General features: G+C 35.6%; 2 protein-coding genes across 2 annotated transcripts; one reads left to right on the forward strand and one right to left on the reverse strand.

Annotated features, from left to right (window-relative positions):
• Window positions 1–2,890: 2,890 nt before the first annotated feature.
• Window positions 2,891–3,936, reverse strand: LOC111986707 (uncharacterized). Its single transcript, XM_024018386.1, has 2 exons — window positions 3,586–3,936; window positions 2,891–3,499 (listed from the first exon to the last, which is right to left on the reverse strand). The coding sequence occupies exons 1-2, from the start codon at window positions 3,934–3,936 to the stop codon at window positions 2,891–2,893; spliced, it is 960 nt and encodes a 319-aa protein (XP_023874154.1).
• Window positions 3,937–13,559: 9,623 nt separating this feature from the next.
• Window positions 13,560–18,728, forward strand: LOC112000524 (histone deacetylase 2). The gene is made up of 13 exons (XM_024032681.2): window positions 13,560–13,816; window positions 13,886–13,941; window positions 15,144–15,261; window positions 15,477–15,539; window positions 15,906–15,974; window positions 16,062–16,228; window positions 16,353–16,417; window positions 16,497–16,543; window positions 16,923–16,967; window positions 17,057–17,107; window positions 17,274–17,360; window positions 17,509–17,596; window positions 18,168–18,728. Exons 1-13 carry the CDS (start codon window positions 13,586–13,588, stop codon window positions 18,257–18,259), a joined length of 1,179 nt encoding a protein of 392 aa, XP_023888449.1. The 5' UTR covers window positions 13,560–13,585; the 3' UTR covers window positions 18,260–18,728.
• Window positions 18,729–19,100: the final 372 nt, after the last annotated feature.

Consider the following 19,100-nt stretch of genomic DNA (forward strand, 5'->3'; position numbering starts at 1 on the left):
GATTGCCAAAGCCCTCTCTTTATGCAATGGGAGTTATAACCCATTTATTTACATAATTTTTATACTTATTATGTCATGATGGGAGTTTCTAAAATAAATTGGGAGATACAATGCAAGACACTATTCATTTACCGCATTAAAATCTCACATCTTTTTATTAAAATTGCAAATTTATTGTTCATTAAAATATTAAAATATCATTTTTAATATTAAAATGCTACGTCACTTTGTTTAAATTTTTGCCAAAAGAAACTCAATTTGAGTCATAATGTCTTATTCTAAAGAAATTATTTTCTTGAACAAATCTTATAAAATAATTATAAAAATTCATTTTTTTAAATAATTAATTTATGTACCACGTATTAACAAGGGCAGCTCTAGCCTCTAGTACAGTCTTGGTGAACCCCCTGAGCTGGAAAAAAAAAATAATTATATATAATTTTTAATGTATTTTTACTTGACCCTCCTAAAATTAAAAAAAACTGAACACCTTAGACCTAATTTTTCTTTATGCCTAGCTGAAATAAACTTGAATATAATTCTCTTGACAATATCTTGGTTTTTTAAACAAAAAAAAAAAAAAAAAACCTAAGAACAAAAGTAGAAATTTGTTCATCTTAAACCTCTTAAAAGCCTATTTAGATCTTAAAAATTTGAAACAAATAATAGTTAAAATTTATTGTATTTAGATCTTGCTTGTAGTTTTCTTAATAACAAGAATTAATATGTTAATTATATATTAAGAAACAGTATGCCAAATGAACTAACAGTACATTGTTTATCTTCTTACTAGTATTTACTATGGACAAATTGTAATAAGGAAAACATGTAGTTCAAAAGATTCATCTTCTTATCAAAGATTCATCTTCTTACTGACTCTCCTAAAAAAAATCCTAGAGCCGCTACTTCCTATAAATAATTAACACATGAAATAAATGCATCTAATATTCTTTTTAATTACATAACAAAAATTTAGGTTACGGTAATGTTAGTTCCATATACGTACAACCTAATAACTTCTTATTAGATTAATATTTCAAAAAGGACAACATTTGGTTGCAACCACTAATAGGAAGATAACATGTGTTCATGACATGTGTAATATACATGACTCACTTAACTCAACTAACCAAGTGAGTTATGTGCATTGCATATGATAGGACATATGTTCCATTATTGGTTGAAGCCAAACTTTGTCTTTTGAAATATGACATTCATTCTCATATTTCTTTGCTTAGCAACAATTACAACAAAAACCATTAGAAAACAAAAGCATATTTAATAACAAGCGCATTCAAAAAAAAATTTGTAAGCTTAAATTAATTGAAATTTTAAATATTAAATATGTTGAAATCTTAGGCAAAGGGAGGGGGCCTAGGGGGGGGGGTGGCCGGGGGAGGGGGGGGGTGTGCGTGACCCCCTAGATTTTCCAAAAATGTCCCTTCCCCTCTATTTAATGGTAAAAACCTTAAATATTGAGTAAATTTTAGGTGATGGCCCCCATTCACTTTAAAAAAAGAAGTATAAATGCTCTTTAATTTATTGTTGTCTTCGTTATTTTCCTTTAATATTGACTTTTTTGTCATATATAAAAAAAAATGAATTTTTATAATTATTTTATAAGATTTGTTCAAGAAAATAATTTCTTTAGAATAAGACATTATGACTCAAATTGAGTTTCTTTTGGCAAAAATTTAAACAAAGTGACGTAGCATTTTAATATTAAAAATGATATTTTAATATTTTAATGAACAATAAATTTGCAATTTTAATAAAAAGATGTGAGATTTTAATGCGGTAAATGAATAGTGTCTTGCATTGTATCTCCCAATTTATTTTAGAAACTCTCATCATGACATAATAAGTATAAAAATTATGTAAATAAATGGGTTATAACCAAGGGAGTCAATACCGTACCGGAGGCTGTACCAGTTTGGCCAACGGTACGATATATTTCGGATACCGGTCAATACCGGTGTACCGTTTCGGGTTTACCGCTATTTTATATATATATATATATATAAAACCAAAATTCATATAATTTATTATTATATATATATATATATATAACCATTTTATCTCATTTAAAATGCTAATCTCTAGTTAAAATTTCAACTAGGTAATATTAATAATATTAGGGAATTGATGTTCCTACTTCTTTAATAATAATAATAATAATATCACAGTCAGTAAAGTTTGACAGTGTTAACCCAAAAAAAAATAAAAAGTTTGACAGTACAAAAACATTTTTCACTTATTAAAAATGAAAATGCCGTTTGAAACTTCTTTGGGTTAGAAAAAAAAAAAAATCAAATTTGAAATATCATTGATAACCATTCATGTGACTGTGTCAGAAGGCATACTGCAAGTTACAAACAAAAAGGACACTCCATTTACTTTTTGCTTTTTACTATTAAAAGTCACAACAAAACAAACAACTAAAACCTTTAGAAACAAAAACTTAAAAACTGAGAAAGACAGACGGATGGAGGGACGGGCGTGAAGAAGAAGAAGAAGAAGAAGAAGAAGAATAATGGCTGGTTACTTTCGGAACAGTGCTAGCGATGGCAGTATTATGGGTTACATGGTATTTTCTTTTACCGTTAAACACTTTTTTCTTGTTTTTCATTTACCGTCCGGTATTCTTTTTCCGGCCGGTATCCGATTTTTTTCCCGATTTTTCCGGTACAATCCGGTAAGCTCCGGTACAAAAAGCGTTTTTTTTTTTTTTTTTTTAGGGGGAAATCTGTAAATTCATTGAAATAAACTGGCTAAATCAGCCTGAAGTACATGAAAAACTTGTGGTGGGGTTTCCTCCATCCACACTAAAAAGTCTTAAATATTAAGTGTATGTTTGGCCAAAATACTATTACAATCTCTCGTTACATGATCAGGAGTAGTACTTAGCATCATTGATCAAAGGTCCTATATGAGACAAGGAGCTCTTGGAATCTGTCAAAGCGTCCACCACCAGCAATGAGTCACCTTCCAAAACTGCATTTTTCACGCCAATTTTTGCAGCAAAAGACAACGCCAAGCCTGCTGCCATAGCTTCAACTTCACTGCTATTGTACGCTTGGTTGACCACCTTGGAACAGGATGCCAATACTTGACCCATGATGTCTCTGATAACCACGCCGAGACCTGACTTGTTGGTGCCTGAGCAAGTCGCGCCGTCGAAGTTTATTTTCACCAAATCCGCTGGTGGAGGCTTCCATTTCTTCTTGACACAAGCTGCTCTCACCGTTGTAGGTACCTGACAGGTTAGGAACTCACTATACTTGTCCTTTGAGAGCTGAACGATCTGTTGGAGTGATGTGGAAGGTTGTCTGAGCCGAACCTGGTTTTTTGTGACCAAATAGACCACATCATCATCGCTGCTAGGCCCACTTCCGTTTGCTGTTGCAGCAGCAAAGCTACCAGGTCTTTGAAGTCCGAGAAGCTTGATTGTCTTCTTATACGCTCCAGCCCAGAAGATGCCCACACCGTGTTCAGCTCTCTACACTCCCATAGTGCGTGCAAAGGTGTTTCATGCTCAGCTCGGCACCGATCGCATAATGGATCCTCAATAATGGTTCTTCGCACCAAGTTGGCTTTGGTTGGCATCGCATTTTGGCGAGCACGCCACAACAAGTTTTTAACTTTGTTTGGCACACTAAGACTCCAAATCTTTTTCCAAAGCATTGAATCCTGGTTGTCGGGTTCTTGGGCAGTTTGCAATTGAGCTTCCTCCTTGAGAAATCTATATCCTGACTTATAGTTGTACCTTCCATCCGGAGAGTATGGCCAAAAAAGGATGTCCTCTGAGGCAATCCGTCCAAGTGGGATTTTCTTGATGAGGGTAGCTTCATCTTGTGCAAAAACTCCGTCAATAACTTCATGGTTCCACTGCCTGGTGTTGGTATCTATCAAGTCAGCTACCGTGGCTGTCTCCATGGATGCAATAGGAAAAGAAGTCACTTGTGGGGGGTGCTTTCTTGGAAGCTAGTTGTGCTGCCAAATTTTTATTGACCCCCCATTCCCCACTCTCCATCTTACTCCCCTACTTAGCACATCCCTACCATGTAAAATGCTTTTCCAAGCATATGATCCCGACCTTGATTCTTTGGCTTCCAAAATAGAGCAATTTGGAAAAAACCTTGGCTTGAATACTTTATAGAAAAGTGAGGTTTTATTGTAGAGAAGGCGTCAAGCTTGTTTTGCCAAAAGTGAGTCATTATGGAGTTCTAAATCACGAAATCCCATGCCTCTAACCATTTTAGACTTAGTTAATTCCTCCCATTTTAGCCAATGGATCTTCCTTCGGTCACCCCTTTGCCCCCAAAAAAACTTTTTAATTAGACTTTCAATCTCATGACACAACCCTAATGGGAGTTTAAAGCAACCCATAGTGTAGGTAGGTATGGCTTGGACTACGGACTTAATCAACACTTCTCTTCCCACTTGAGATAATAACTTGCTTTCCCACCCTTGAAGCTTTTGCCATATCCTTTCTTTAATGTAGTTGAAACTAGCTTTTTTCCTTTTCCCTACAAGAGAAGGCAGCCCCAGGTACTTGTCATATTGCAAAATCTCTTGGACTCCCAAAGCTTGTTTGATGCTATTTTTTATATCTTCCGGAGTGCTCTTGCTAAAGAAGATGGATGTTTTGCTTCTATTGACTTTCTGCCCCAATGCCTTTTCATACGCTTCCAATATATTTAGCACATTTTCACATTCCTCCACCGTTGCCTTGCAAAATAGAAGACTATCATCTGCAAAAAGCAGATGCGTTAGTTTTGGGCCTCTTCTACAAAGAGAGAAGCCATGAATCTCTCCATTAGTCTCTGCATGCTTAATTAGGCCATTCAGTCCCTCGGTACAAAGTAGGAATAAGAAAGGGGAGAGGGGATCTCCTTGCCTAATGCCTTTTGTTGGGTGGATAAGGCCTCTTGGTTCACCATTAATCAAAATGGAATATGTAACTGATTTCACACAAATCATGATCAAATGTATCCATTTTTCTACAAAACCCATTTTCCTCATCAACTCCTCCAAGAAAGACCATTCCACCCTATCATAGGCCTTACTCATATCCAATTTCAGAGCCATAAAACCATGATTATTGGATTTGTGATTCTAAATGCAATGTAAAGTTTCAAATGCAACAAGAATGTTATCAGATATTAGCCTATCTTTTGTAAATGCTGATTGGTGTTCAGTTATGATTGTAGGCAGCAAAGTTTTCAACCATTTTGCTAATACTTTAGAAAAAATTTTATACAACACATTACAAAGGCTAATTGGTCTAAATTGATGCACATATTCCGGGTTTTTAATCTTTGGGATGAGGGCTATAAAGGTGTGATTTAGTGGGTGAGGTAGAGTACCTGTGTTTAACCATGTCAAAACTGATGAAGTGACATCTTTTTCCACCGTACTCCAAAAATGGTGGTAAAAGAGCGAAGGCATCCCATCCGGACCTGGTACCTTTAAAGGCGCCATCTGTTTCAAAGCAATTAAAACCTCATCTTCTTTAAACTCTCCAGTAAGTGAAGCATTCATCTCCTCTGTAATGACTTGTGGTACATGGTCTAGGACACTACTAAGAGAGTTTATTGTGGAAGTAGAGAAGAGCTCACGGTAATAATTTACAACTATGGCCGAAACCTCCTCTGGTTGGACTCTCCAAGCATCTTGTTCATCCCTAATCCTTCCAATCTGATTTTTCCTAAACCTTTTTGTAGCCCGGCTATGGAAGTATTTGGTATTTTTATCTCCTTGGCTGGCCCATAGAAGTCTAGACCGTTGTGCCCACATACGAGCTTCTCTATCCAATAGCACATTTATCTCAAATTTTAGCTCTCGTACCTTTTGGTTGTTTCCACTAATGATGGCTTGATTTTCGGCCAAGACCAGTAGGTTCTTCTTTCGGTTCAGCTCTTGAAGAACACTGCCAAACACATCCCGGTTCCATCTGCTCAACTCACTACCACACTTATCAACTTTAGCTAGGATCTCCTTACTCAAATCTGATCCGAAAGTAGAGTGCCAGGCTGCTTGAACTGTTTCCTCACAACTTGGATGTGATAGCCACATCTCTTCAAAACGAAATGGTTTTTTCTTCGGTGGTAGTTCTAGAGGTGCAAGTACAAGTAGGATAGGTCGGTGATCCGATGAATCACTATGTAAATGATAGACCCTTGAACCTGGGAATTTCATAAACCAATCGTTTGTAGCTAGTCCCCTATCAAGCCTTTCCCATATTGAGCTACCATTCACAAAATGCCTACTCCAAGTGAATTTTGGCCCCAAATATCCAAGGTCCATGAAATTACATTCGTCAATGACTTCTCGAAATAATTGCATCTGATTGTGAGACCGAGCCACTCCACCCAATTTTTCATCTTGTTTTGTGATCTCATTGAAATCACCCATACATATCCACGAAACTCTGGAATTGGAATTAAGATGCCTAAGTTGATCCCAAGCTTCCCATCTTCTGCTTGTCTCTGATTCACTGTAAAAACCAGTGAATCGCCATTCATTCTCCATACCTTGATCGATAATAGCATCAATGTAATACCTGTGCGACCCTACAATCTTCAAATTAATTGTTGACTTCCAGAATAGAACCAAACCCCTTCCTCAGCCTTCCCTTTGAACTACCCATCTATGATCAAAATCTATATCGCATTGAACTTGCTCTAGCCTTACTTCATCTGTCAGAGTTTCGGCTAAAAAAACGACAGAGGGATCTTTTGCCCGTATGATTTCTACAAGCTCTTTCCCTGTACGTAGGTTCCTAAGCCCACGACAGTTCCATGCTAGGCAACTCATTGTTCCTAGCGGGGCTGGGAACCAGCCTCCACCAATTCAAAATAGGCACCATCTTCAACCTGAGAAACCTGTACTCGCTTCTTTGGTAACTCTAGTAGAAACTCACATATGCTAGCACTTCTTTTTTGGCCTGAACTATACTCAAAATTTTCATTGTTTGTGGGAACCCCTTGTCTTGCACGGCGGGTCCAGGATGGGAGCACTCGAAGGTGCTCATGTTTCAGTGAAACCTTAACAGCCTCATGGGCATCACGTGGCTCATTAAGATGGTTGGCTATTGTGTCATTAATCCGGTCACATGACTCTTTAAAGTGGGATGCATGTGTCTCATTAACCCAGTTTGAGTTTGAGGGAGTATATGGAGCACGCGGTTCAGTTACTATAGGATTTGGCTGCTTTGAATTTTCGGACATAAGTGCTGCCAGCTCAACATTAATTTCCACAACGTACTCATTATTTTGGTTCTTAATGCTGTCCGAAACTGAAGGAGTAATTGGGGTCTCATGATTCTCCTTAATTGCATCTTGCTGCTCCTCATGTAACGTATTTTGTTGGCTAACAGTACTTGCTGGATTTAGACTGTTCGGCTTCCTAAGGTTGTTTCTGTCTCCGTCAGCCTACTGTGTTTCTTCTACCATAACAACCTGGTCCACCGGAGGTTGGACTGAATCATCACAGTCCATGGCCGAACCAGCTTGCTTCCTTGCCATGTAAAAACCTGGGACTTTAATCACATTCTTTTTTGAAGGGAGTCCGTTTAATAAGAGTAACAAAGAGAGTCAAACCTAAAATTCGCAATACTTGTCAAGTAAAGGCTAGTGGTGTATCGCAAAGAAAAGCCCAAAAGTGCTAGACAAGAAAAAGATAGGAAAATATGAATAATGTTTTAAGTCTTAATCATTTCATACATATAGCAGGATGAAGAATTTGAGAGACAGAGAGGACTCTATTGTGCTATCACGTACACCAAGACACCATATTATGTTGCTCTTATATGACTTAACTTTTGGGTAGTGTAAGTATGGTGGTTGAGGTCAGGTAGTAATAAGAGTCGTTAACGTAAGACTTGATGACAAGGTTTTATATCAAATTTGGGACATCCCTAGGGTCCTATTTTGCTTAAGGATCAAAGCTATTATTACGTTGTTAAGCAAAAGGTAAGGTTAATCTTTCACAAAAATAACCATCAACAACATTCAAAAGAATTTATCCTATTTAACTATTTTTAATCCCTTTAATATATATTGGAGTACAAAGAAAACTTTATGCCACAAATTGTAAGTATTAACTATTAAATGCTTATAGGATTAGAATATAACCCTTCTTCCCTTCTATTCATATCAATCATTGAGAAAAAAGAAAAATGCAATGCTCGAAGGGTTAAATCATAAATGCAAAGAAATTTATATGAGATGGGTCATTATCATTTCATTTATCAAAACATCTAAGTATAACGTAAAATCAACAATTTAAGTCCTTGTGGTATTTAAAATATGCGATTGACTTATTAGACATTTGTTACTTTTAGCAATAACTTGGGGGAGGGGAGGAGAGAAAGGATTTGAATCTTTGACTTTGTATATATTCGTTAAAAATGGCATGGAATGTTAGTTGAATGACAAAGTTCTTGATAAATCCATTTTCGACCATCCCTTTACTAGAAAGATAAAATAATATATAAATTCTATCCATAGACAGATCATGATCTTCAAATAGTAACAATGAACACAATAGTCGATAAGATTGAGATTTGAATAATTTGATTTCCAGTTACCACACGGGTCTTGCAGTCATTATGGGTGGCTCGTAGGTACCGTTTGCGTGTAAAGTTAATTCTTTTGGAATATTATGCATTTGCTGACCAGATCGGCTAAGGAAGATAGGAGTAAGGAAATATAATAAATTAACGATTGGTGACTGGTGGTCCCATGCATTTTCTATGTTACAATATCGGTATGTTATAATGTGAGAACTATATTGAAGAAATTATATTTTTAATCAGCACCTTAAATTAATTTAATTTAATTCATTATATATATAGCATACTATGTCATATAATAACTTATTATATTTATATATAAAGCATACTAGGTCATACCATAACTTATTTTATATATATATATATATGATGATGCCAAAAAATCACTAGTGAGCAACACAATACTCGTACGCTTGAGATTACATCTGCACAATAAAAAGAGAAGACCTAGCAAAAGGCACCAGTGTGGTGTCGGCCAAATACCCTCCAAAGATCAAGTTAGATTTTTTCACAACTCTATAGTGCCAAAACTGTGGTGAATTATGTGTACCTTAATTTGTGAGGGTATTGGGGTTTTTATAGTCATAGAGGGTTGACATCTCTTCCATGGATTAGAAGTCTTTTCCTTACGAAAATCTTTATAAGTGTATATCGCGGAATCCTTTCCTTGTAGGGAACAAGCACTAAGCGTGGGGTACAAGATATTTCTTTATATACTCAAGCGTGGGGTACAAGATATTTTTTTATATACTCATGCGTGGTGATCAAGTCAAGATTATGTCAGAGCCGTCGGCTTTAGTGGTGTCAGCTTTCTATCCTCCCTCTATTGACCTTATAACCTAAAGTTGTAGACTTCATATTGCCTTGTTGATGGACATAAGCAAAGACTTGAAACGCTGTTCTATGCCTCTCCTTTGGTGAGTGTATACTTACAATTTTATCCTTATCAATATATATATAACATACTAGCTAGGTTTTATCATAACCTTGTTTCTCAAAAAAAATAAGGTTATGTCACAACCTCCTCCTGTCTAATGCATACAAAATATTTTATCGCAAATCCTGGTCTTATGCATTTAAAATATTTTAATGTGAGTGGTTCACTGGTTTGACCCACATGACCAGCCTTACTTTCAACTTTTTGAGAATTAAAAATTTGATTAGTGAACTGCTTACAGTAAATTATTCGACAGAAGTTTAGGTTAATTAACTATTGAATTAGGATTGAGTTTGATTTTTTTTCCCCCATATTTTATTGATTATTTTGTTCAACCCAAAAGAAGCTTACAAAGTACTCGCGGCTTCTAAATAATCTAACTGCAAACAAAATATACAAGCAGTAAAAACAAATCAAAAGCAAATAAAAACTGCTAACAACTTTGACTATACCCATTGGTCCTGCTCAACAAACAACTCAACTACATGAGTGTGAGACTCTTACTTCTAACTAATTTGTTGATATGGGAAAGGATAAGTATCTTTTTGATTTGTTTGTGAAATTAATACAGGATATTTGTTAGTGAGGATTTAATTTTCACAAATCTGAAGATAGTATCGATGATGTTTAGTTAAAATCAATTAATTCGTCATTAACTTCTAGAAAGAGTTTGAATTTGTTAAATCAAGTATAAGCTAGACAAGTTTGAGATTAGATTGCTAAAATCTAATAATTGAAAATTTCAAAGGAGTTTGAGACATATGGATTATAAGGACTCTTTAGAGTTCTTATAATAGCTCTCTTGTGAAGTTCTTAAAAAATTATCCCTTCACAATGAAATAAGTGGATTGGATTTTGGGATCGGATGTGGGCGAAATTCCTGCCAATAAAATAAATGGATCAAATTTTGTCACGTCGAATAAGTCTATTGATCAATTGATTTTTTCAGATTTGATAGAAAACGGATATGTAGGAAAATTTTGGCAATTCATAATTAGTATAGTATATGTATAATAGCTATTAGGAAAAGTGCATTGGAGTTTTTGACTTGATAAAAAGTTAGAAACAATTCAATTTTTCTAGCATCTTCTCAATCTGTGTTTTCTCCTTCACTCTGTTTGCATAGAGCTATTGAACTTTATGCTCAATGCCAAATCTAATAGCTTGGTGGACCCTATGAAAGTTTGATTGGATTCCTCCGAACCTTGATTGATTAAGTTGAATACGGATGCTGAGTTTTAGGGACTTGTTTGGTGGTAGAATTAGATGCTCTGATGGCGGTATCCTTCCTAATTAAGTGGTTTGGTGGAAATTAACTTTGGCTTGTAGTTGATATATGAAGGAGAACAAAGTTTGGTTCCAAAATCTAAACTAGTTTGGGGCTATTTTTTTCTCATTTATCTCGTGGTAATTTATAAAACTATCAATATGTATTATTTAATCAAGTTATACGATTCATTGAAAGAAGATAACTCCTAACTAGTTTCCAACAAATATTTTTTCTATGATAAAAAAATAATAGAAAAGGTACGAAATAGAGTATAGCTTTTCCTCCATCAACACACGTTGGGGAAACACTGCACCCAAAAAACAGCCACAAAAAATTTAGACGAAAAGTCCATTTTCAAAACAAGTAGGCATCAATGTTTGCAGACATAACTATCAATTAGACAGACTCTCATACTTGACTCTAATTGTATTTGATAAAATTGTGTTTTCATTGATCTGGACAAATGCTTGATTCTACAATTATATAAAATTGAGTTTTCATTAATTTGGACAAATGCTTAATCCTGTGAAAGGTTTCAATATACGGCATCTATGCATGTACCACAACGATCTTAATTTTGACTACTTAACAATTAGCGTATACATGATCCAATTATTGCGTTGGTTTGATAAAATCAAAAAAAGTTACGTGTTCCCTAGGTTTGTTAACACTGAATGTGGTTTCTTTGTACTTGTAGCTGGTTACAACTTACAAGTACAGAGCCTCTCCCATGTCTTTCACTATATTGTACAATCTTGCCTTGTAGACATGGACAAAATTCACAATTTGACAACATGAGATGTCTCCATCTCTTCTCATCATCGTTGTCGTCATCATAATATTCTTCTTCTTCTTTCTTAATAAAGAATTTTGTAAACAAATATTCTAAAGGTATTTATTTATGAAATATTTTTAAAAAACTTCTTATAGAAAATGAAGAAATAAATGATATTTTTGACACTTTTTTTATATATTTTTTATAAAAATGATATCAATATTGATGGTGTATTATAACACACCAACTCCAAACTCGTCCATTGAGGTCGTCCAAGGCAAACAAAGCAAGCAAAGCAGATGTAGATAGATTGCGTTATAGTATACTCGTCCACGATGAGGCCGTCCATGTTAAGAAATACCTGGACGACCTTCCCACATTCTATACGTATCTTCCCATGCAAGATTAGGACGAGCTTGTCACTTAGCCCGGAACGCCAAAGTCAAGGTTCATTCCCATAGCCAGTCTCCAATAACAGTTATGGAAAACAAGCCCAAATAATGTAACTTCCATAGTAGTTATGGAAGTTACCTCTGAATCTTCTGAATTCCTCAATGATAGGGGAAGTTACTAAATGAATAACTATTCCAAAGTATGTGTTATATAAGCATTCATCCATGAGAGGGTAAGTCATTCAGACACTTCTACAAAAAATTGGAATCCCAAAAATACTAATTTTACCATTAGAGGATTCTTGGCCGGTCTTCCCCAGTCACCTCTGATTTTGTGTTTGCTTTTTCAAGACTTTCAAGTGCTCTCTGATCACTGACGCCCAAGACATTCAGTTTCCTTGTGTTCATCAAATATTATCCTAAAAGTGTTGATTAATTAATGTTCTAAAGATGGGTGTTAAGGCGTTAACTGAACATTTTAATAAATAAGAAACTTCATTAAAAATGGAAGGGGAGGAAGTTTCCCCCATTTATCTCCCAAGAACATACCAAAAAGTTGTGGAATTACAATGGGAACGGTACCTTGTACGTGACAAATAGAAACTCAACTAACAATTATGTGAGTTGCTTGATGAGTATATCTAAGATTAAGAACATGATAAAAATGCCAATCGTGTGGCGAAACACAAAAACTGACATAATATCCTCTATAATAGATACAATAGAGATTGAGGAAGAGAAGCTGGTCAGAGAATGAGTTGGATAACATGGAGAGCATCTCCTTCAAAAATAATATTAGCAAGCCCAAAAAACTAGCTTTGGACACTGCCAACAATATGGCCCTTGCTTGTTGACCCAAATGAGAATGACTTTCTCAATTTTAAAGCAAATGGAAATGGTTCATTTTATTAAGAAGGTTTAATTTTTACAATTTCAACATAGTGCCAATTGTCATGTTATTTAAAATGACTTTTTTTTTCTCTGTGATAAAAATGTGAGATCATGGGGTTAGTCACTTCCCACTTACGATATAAACCTTGCCATCAGTGTCATGAATGACCCCGCGACTCTAGGGCAAATTGCAACTCGATCAATTGAATTTAAATGCTAATGACAAAATGAAGAAGGTCAACCACTATATCCCTCACCCGGGTTTATTTAAAATATCATTTTAGAGAGATAGAGAGAGATTCATAATGATGTAGCATTATTTATATGCCTTTAGGGAGTAAACATGCTAAACTAAAAATAAAACCAGTAAATTTGTTTTTAAAAAAATTTTAAAACTTGATAGGCCAACCTAGCCCAAACAAACGAGGTCCGATCCAGCTAACAACCCACCAAATCACCAATATTGGGCTGGGCTTTTCTGGGCTGGTATCAGTCTAGATAATCAAGAAATCAACTACGTCACCATACACCAAATGACACGTCATCAAAATAGACACGTGGAGTCAAGCTTTCTATTCATCACAATTCCCGCTTTCAAAACCCACGTGCCACTCAAAACGTGCAGTTCACCTCATAAATAATAACCGTCCGATTAATCAACTCGATGATCACGTGCCTCACAAAGACCCACAATTAGAAAACCGCCAAATAAAACAGTGTCAATCCCGAGTCTGCAAAAAACATGAATTACCAAGTCACACCGATACCAACCGAGTCAACTCGGAATCTGTGCGAATCGGTGGCCATTTTCCGCGTTCTTCCTCAGAATCAAACTCTCTCAGTCTCTCTGTATCGCTATATTCTAACAACAATGTCGTCCTCAGCTTCTGCTTCGTCCGATAGCGACGAAGAAACGCTTCGCCGAAGCCGAATTCTCAAAAGCAAGCTCTACTTCGATGTTCCTCTCTCCAAGGTAAAACCCTATACATTCATATATTCCTATGTGTGTGTTTTATTGGGCTAAGGTTGTTTGATCAATCAGGTTCCTGTGATTTACGCGGCGTCGTATGATATAGCATTTCTTGGCATAGAGAAACTGTAAGAACTGAGAAGCTCTTTGGATTTCTCATTTTTGTGAGATTTTTTGCTTAGCATTTGATATTTGCTGATTTAGTGTTTTTTTTTTTTTAATTTAAATTTTATATTTTTATGATAATGAATTTTTAGGTAGTATGATAAATGTGTTAGTTGATAAATATGTCAAAGTAATAAACTTTAGCACCACTTCTTATGCTCAATTTGAAAATTGAAAACTGGGGCTATTAGCTTAGTGGTGGGAGTTCTGTTTTGGGTTCAGTTCAATCTTTTTTTATGGTTGGGATGGAGATGGGAAATACACAAAGCCTAAATCTTTTGAAAAAAAAAAATGGAATCTTTGAGGCAAAGGTTTGGCATTTGTGAGCTCTTGAAATTGGTTGAGATGATATAGAATGAGTAAGTCTAATGACAAAACAAATTTCACAACTGCTAAGATGGCAAGTTGTGATGGGCGTACCATAAAAGTAACAACAATGCTAAAGACACAACTGAAATTCATGGACCCACCATTTTTTCTCCATGTTGACCAACTCAGCATTTGTGAAATTTTTGTGAAAAAATTTGCATCCATATCACTTGAAAGTAGGGAATTTTTTATACAGTATTAAATTTGTTCTACACTTGAAAGCATTAGTCTTTGGTGCTTCATGCCAATGATTTTCTCGGCCCGTTTATTTTCTGGAGAATGACTGCAAGTCCTAATATAGCAGTTTATAGATCTTAGGCAGAAAACCAACTGTGTTGGGTTCTAAAATATTGTTCATTTGGTGTGCATCAGATTGGAAACTAAGTCATCTAAGAAAATGACCTCTATTGTTTTTGGTAATGATTGAGTGGCCCCAAGAGGATGGGGGATTAAGAGATTTGACCAATAATTTGACAAGTTTACTCAAAATCTTTTTAGTATGTCAACTGTGGGCTTAAAACCGTGTCCGTGTGCATAATACTTTATAATAAGCAGTACACTGTTTCTTTATATGTTAAATAGTCGTTGCTAAACTTTATTGATTGTTGCCCTAGCTGTAGAAATAGTATGGCATGCTTTATTGCATAATTTTTACGTGAATATGAGTTGATCATTTGTGACCTAATTTGGCCATTGGAAAAAAAAAAAAAAAAGAATCTTCATAGCTTTGTTCTTAAGTGTGGATCTGAGTTGTTAATTATAATCTTGGCCTTGTTTCTACATTTAATTTATGTAGGCACCCGTTTGATTCAACTAAATGGGGTCGCATATGTCGATTCCTTGTCTCTGATGGTGCTTTGCACAGAAGTTGTATTGTTGAGCCTCTGGAAGCTTCAAAGGATGATCTCCTTGTGGTAATTTCCTTGTTAGTGGAATTTGGGATTGGACCTACCAAATACTTCAAAGCATGCTATTGTATATTGTATTTCATGATCTTTTAAACTAATGGTATTACTTGAGATGTGTAACTTGAGTAAAAAGAAGTTTTTGGGATGCCCATTAGTGTAAGATGAGTAGCATGCATTATTTCTAGTATCTGTATGTTTGCTGATCAGTTCTTGTTGAACAGGTGCATTCCGAATCATACTTGAATAGTCTTAAGAGTAGTGCAAATGTAGCCATGATAATGGAGGTAATGTGTAGTATCCACCCTTGTCTAATTTGTTATCTATAAATACTTTCTTATGAGTGCTAATTTGTTTTATTGAAGATCGTATGCTTTTCCTAAATTTTATTAAAGAAAAAAAAAAAAACATGATTTTTTTGGAGATGACTTCCATCAACTTGTTAAAAAGATGACACTGATTTAGTGCTAGGTGAAAGAACACAGATAGTCTTGGTTCCGCATGACAGTGGTTTTATGACATCAATGACCTCCCAATTAAGGTTTTGATGTTTTTTTTTTTAATGATTTATTGGTTTAAGTTGGGGTTTCGTGGTTGCAAACTATTTTGTTATTTGCTCAGATCACGGGCTTATCTGAATTATCATACTATAGGTCCCTCCTGTTGCACTATTTCCCAACTGTCTTTTGCAGCAGAAAGTTCTTCACCCATTTCGCAATCAGGTAAAGTCATCATCCACCTGGGATTTAATTTCCATAGTTCATGTTATTGTTTCCTGCAGAATTGGGTTATGTAGATCATTGCTGCAGGTGGGAGGGACTATTTTGGCAGCAAAGCTTGCAAAAGAACGAGGATGGGCCATCAATGTAGGAGGGGGGTTTCATCACTGTTGTGGGGAAAAAGGAGGTGGATTTTGTGCCTATGCAGACATTTCTCTTTGCATACACTATGCCTTTGTTCAGTTAAACGTATCAAGGTACCAAGAGTTGCAGTTCAGATGAAACAGTTGCAGCCCTTGTATTTATAAGTTAGGAATTTTAATTCAAATTTGAAATTAAATTGGAGCGGGGACTTTCTCCTTGTTGTTGCTATTTCTACAGGGTGATGATAATTGATCTTGATGCACATCAAGGAAATGGCCATGAACTGGATTTTGCCAATGACAGTATGGTTACTTATTTTTCCTCATGGTGGTTCAATTTCACTGTCTTTTGGAATATTGATGATAGAATTTTTACTAACAGGACGAGTCTATATACTGGATATGTACAATCCTGGCATATATCCATTTGTAAGTTGCCTTCTGTAAATTTTACTAGAGTTTTTAGATCAAACCTCTGTTTCCTCTCTATTACCTCCTTTAAAATATTAATCTCATTTGTTTACTATATGGTGCCAGCTACCCTGCTGGAACATTGTTTAGCGGATGTTCAAGGGTAGGGAGAAATAGTTTACCCTACCTTTGTGTAGTCCACTGCCTTGGGACTAGAGAATAAAGCATGAGATCTTTTCTTTTCTTTTTCTATCAAACTTATTTATTGGTCTCTGTGATTAATTTTTGGCTCCATCTGTTCCTATATTACTATTTGTGGATTATGTATTAATTTTAGTTAAACATATACTGATAACTCCTACATCATTTCTTTCCTCTAAATCTTTTTGTTCATTAGGATTATGAGGCAAGGAGATACATTGATCAGAAGGTTGAAGTAGCAGTAAGCAGTCATATCTCATGGTAAAATTAGATTGTAGTTGCTTTTGTTCTTGACCTACTGTAATTGTTTCTTTTACTGAATGTGAATAGAGTGGGACCACAACAAATGAGTACTTGAAGAAATTAGATGAAGCACTGGAGGTATATATATTCCCATTTCTGTCTTCAACATGCCCTCTTCTGTCTTTGTACGTAATACTATGAGGAGATATTGGCCTATCAGCGTGTGCTACGTTAAAGCTTCCCATTATTGAGCCTCCTGGAGTACATTTCTTGCATCTTTGAGATTTTTTTATGTGGATATTAGGTTGCTGGGCATACGTTTGATCCTGAGTTGGTGGTTTACAATGCTGGAACTGATATTCTAGATGGAGATCCTTTAGGCAGATTGAAGGTAATTTTTCCTTGGATCCATTTGGTCAGCACAAAATTGATATCTCCCTTCAGTGTGTATAAAATAGAATAGGTCCTTAATATATATGCATACAGAGTTGTTACATTCACCTATTTCCTATATATTGTAAGTTTGCTTCTTTGTGCAGATCAGTCCCGATGGGATTGCCAATAGGGATGAAAAAGTTTTTAGGTTTGCTCGTGAGAGGAACATTCCAATTGTCATGCTCACATCAGGTCCAATCTCAATCTCTTTCTCAAATGTGTTATAGGATGGAAGAGAGTGGCTTATTTTAGCAAAGCCCACAACCTTATGCTAATTTTCCTCTGTATTTGTATGTTTATGTGGGTCGTAAATGGACAAAACTATCTTGGCCTAGACAAACTCCACCCCCCCACCCTTCCCCCCCAAAACCACAAAACAATAAAAAAAAAAGAAAAAAAAATAAGAAGAAGAGGAAGACGATCCAATACCTGCAGAGGGTTAATAGATTTTCCTGATTGACCAGCACTTCTTTGTGTGCATATGGCACTTAGAACCTGTGACTGTGAAGGGGTTGTTTTTGGAATTTCCATTAAATTAAATAATTTGTTGTGTCACTCCATGGGTGATCCACAAATGTTGCCATTGTAGGATACTTTCTCCTGTCTCTTGTCTTAAAAGGGGAAAAAAGAAAGGAAATAAATGGTTCACCAGGTCTTTGTAGCTGGTTACTTTCTCGTCTGTTGTGATTTAAAAGAAAACTCAACTTAGCCTCTTGGAAAGTTTGGTATGTTTATTTGCTCATTTAGCCTTGCATGTGTTCAGGTGGTTACATGAAGTCAAGTGCCAGAGTTATTGCAGATTCCATAATCAACCTCTCAAAGAAATCCCTGATAGATTTGGGTAAGAATGCCTGAAGTATTCATCACTGTTCATGGCATGAGTTTCTGGGAAAGTATGCATCCAAAATCAGTTTGTGTAGTTGATCACTAAATCTTATGGTTGTAAATAATTATTACAAATTGTGATTAGTCCTCCTCTTTTTGTCTTCATTCTGTTAATACTTACTGGTAGGACTGTATATTGAGAGCAACATCTAGTAAATAAGTGAGAATTGGAGGCATTAGAGCGCTTGCACACAAAGAAGTGCAATTATTGTCTTAGTGAACATTCTGAACCCCCCCCCCCCCCCTCTCTCTCTCTTATCTGTAATGTAATTCTGACAATTATTGTCTTAGTGAATGGAAATGCTAAACTTTAAGATAGTCTCTCTTGTGGTGATAGCTCTACTCTGCTATTGGTTTTGTCTTGATCAGACTTTCCAATCTTGACTACATATGGTACAAATATTGCCAGTGTTCTAGTAATACTTTCAGCATTTTATCATGTGAGTGTAGTGGTTGTGAAATTTTAAAAAATAAAAATAATAATAAAAAAAAAGGGGTCCCCCCTCCCCCCTCTTCTCTCTTTCTTTCGATTGGATTATATGGAACGTATTTTTGTGGGATCAACCTAACATGCCAGGCTATCTTTGTAGGATAATATATTATGATGGAGAAACTTATTCTGCCCTCAATTGGTTGTTTGTCACATTTTTATCAAAATAGACACGTGGGCCTTATCTGCAAAAAAATGCAAATCAAACGTGCTATACTTTTCTGTCTCAACGTGTTAATTTATTGGATCTCACAGTCACAGATCTTATGTAATGTTGCAGCAATTTAGGGCCACAGCAATAATGTACATATTTAAATTGTA

Source organism: Quercus suber, unplaced genomic scaffold, assembly GCF_002906115.3.
Source record: "Quercus suber isolate HL8 unplaced genomic scaffold, Cork oak 2.0 scaffold_382, whole genome shotgun sequence".
NCBI classification, from domain to species: Eukaryota; Viridiplantae; Streptophyta; class Magnoliopsida; order Fagales; family Fagaceae; genus Quercus; species Quercus suber.